Source organism: Meles meles, chromosome 14, assembly GCF_922984935.1.
Source record: "Meles meles chromosome 14, mMelMel3.1 paternal haplotype, whole genome shotgun sequence".
Taxonomy (NCBI): Eukaryota; Metazoa; Chordata; class Mammalia; order Carnivora; family Mustelidae; genus Meles; species Meles meles.
In genome coordinates, this window is record NC_060079.1 from 10,144,837 (window position 1) to 10,147,282 (window position 2,446).

At 63.2% G+C, this 2,446-nt stretch overlaps 1 protein-coding gene across 1 annotated transcript; it reads left to right on the forward strand.

Annotated features, from left to right (window-relative positions):
* The first annotated feature begins 930 nt into the window (after positions 1–930).
* On the forward strand, positions 931–2,185 carry GSX1 (GS homeobox 1). The gene is made up of 2 exons (XM_046028218.1): positions 931–1,342; positions 1,809–2,185. The coding sequence occupies exons 1-2, from the start codon at positions 931–933 to the stop codon at positions 2,183–2,185; spliced, it is 789 nt and encodes a 262-aa protein (XP_045884174.1).
* Positions 2,186–2,446: the final 261 nt, after the last annotated feature.

Consider the following 2,446-nt stretch of genomic DNA (forward strand, 5'->3'; position numbering starts at 1 on the left):
ATGTACCGAACAAAGACTGGGCGCTCAGGGCAGCATCAAAGTTAAGACTTTTGGAGAAACTTACAACAGAAAGACCGCGTTGGGGCTAGTGGTGGATAAGGAATACTGAATTCTTTTCCCCTCTCCCTAGCAGCGCCTCCCCGCTGCAGGAGCCCGGTCCTCCCATGCAGAAAGAGGGGAAGGGATTCCACAGGTGGAAATCCGAGACCGGCTGTAAGGACACCTACGGGGTGCACAACGCAGAATTGAGCAAACTGAGTGGAGGAAGCATGATCTTGGGGAGCAGGGGTAGATGAGAGAAGGAAGGGGACGGGGACCGAGTGCGCACACAGAGAAGAGGTGTGCGGCCATGGGAATCCGTGGAAGGGAGGCAGCGGGGGTACAAAATCAATAAGATAAACCAGCCGATCGCCAATGCAAAGCCAAAGGGGAGTAAGGAATAAAGAGAAAGAAAAGAATATTAAATCGCAGGAGAATGAGAAAATAAACCCGCAAAAGGAAGAGGAGGGGGCGAGGGCGCCTGTTACGGCGTGGGTGGGGTTGACAAGAATAGAGTACATTATGCAGTTCATTTAGTTAACAAGTGAAATAATGAGGAAGCGTGCAGAGTGAATGCCAAGAGAAAAGGCACAAAAACCCTATTGAGAGGCCCCGGCCGCTCCTGGCGTAGCCCATCACATGGCAATGGTCCTATTTAAGCGGCGCCGCCGGCGCCTTTCAGCACCACTAGCGCTGGCCAGCACCCCGAGCTCCTCCCGCGGCTCCCGCGGCTCCCGCGGCAGCAGCGGCAGCCTCAACCTCCGCGGCGCCTTTAACCTCCCGCGAACAGGGAACAGCGCGCGGCCGCGGCCGGGTGAAGGGCGTGGAGAGCCCCGAAGTTCCCGGGGCGCAGGGAGACGGCTGGCGGCGGGGCGACCGCGCACCGGGGCCATGCCGCGCTCCTTCCTGGTGGACTCACTAGTGCTGCGCGAGGCAGGCGAGAAGAAGGCCCCGGAGGGCAGCCCGCCGCCGCTCTTTCCCTACGCCGTGCCCCCGCCGCACGCACTGCACGGCCTTTCGCCCGGCGCCTGCCACGCGCGCAAGGCCGGGCTGCTGTGCGTGTGCCCGCTTTGCGTCACCGCCTCGCAGCTGCACGGGCCTCCCGGGCCGCCCGCGCTTCCTCTGCTCAAGGCATCCTTCCCGCCCTTCGGCTCGCAGTACTGCCACGCGCCCCTAGGCCGCCAGCACTCGGCCGTGTCGCCCGGGGTTGCTCACGGCCCCGCTGCCGCCGCTGCCGCCGCAGCGCTCTACCAGACTTCCTATCCTCTGCCCGACCCCAGGCAGTTCCACTGCATCTCCGTGGGTAAGCCGAATCGCTGCGCAGTGGGACGGGGTAATGAGATGAGAGTTCGAGAGCCAGGGATGGGGGTGGGGGGTGAGGGTCCTTGGCGGTCTAGGGGACGATGAAAGTCATGCTGGGACCCTGAGGGGAACAGTCAGGGTGGTGTGGCCAGGGAGGGCTGGGGACAGGACGCCGAAGGGAGGGTGAGGGGAGAGTGTCCAGGTCTCGGAGGGGGCGCGCAGACGCGAGCGAGGGCTGAGGTTCAGGACACTCCATAAAGTAGTGCCAGGGTTGCGTGGCTCTGGGAGTATCTGGGTCCCGCGCCTGAGCAAGGAAGAGCCCGCGGTAAAGCTGCTGTGCGTCTCGTTTGGGGCAAAGAGGTGCGTGAAATACCGAAGTCCCGGGGTTCTACTGGCCACGTACCAGAGGATAGGGCCCACAGCGCAGGAGTCTGATCGCTTCCCTCTCTGCACCCCACCCCCTCCAGACAGCAGCTCCAACCAACTGCCCAGCAGCAAGAGGATGCGCACCGCGTTCACCAGCACGCAGCTGCTAGAGCTGGAGCGCGAGTTCGCCTCTAACATGTACCTGTCCCGCCTACGCCGCATTGAGATCGCCACCTACCTGAATCTGTCCGAGAAGCAGGTGAAGATCTGGTTCCAGAACCGCCGGGTGAAGCACAAGAAGGAGGGCAAAGGCAGCAACCACCGCGGCGGCGGGAGCGCGGGCGCCGGCAGTGGCGCACCGCAAAGCTGCAAATGCGCGTCGCTCTCCTCAGCCAAGTGCTCCGAGGATGACGACGAATTGCCCATGTCTCCGTCTTCTTCGGGGAAAGACGACCGGGATCTCACGGTCACTCCCTAGGCGCACGCCTCCCCAGGTCGCCCACCCCAGACCCTCCCTGCCGTCTCAAAGACTGGTCGCGGGACGAAGCACAGGTTCCCAGGCACCCGCTGCCCAAACCGCGGCCACTTACGGGTTTGGCAAGGGTATGCGGAGGTCCCCGGCCCTGGGCAGCGCCAAGGGCTTGGCAGAGACCTGACGCTGGTATTCCCACTCCGGGGCCCGCAGCCGTCCAACGCGAACTCCAAGCTGTGAATCCTGCAAGCGCTGGAGTCCTTCTCA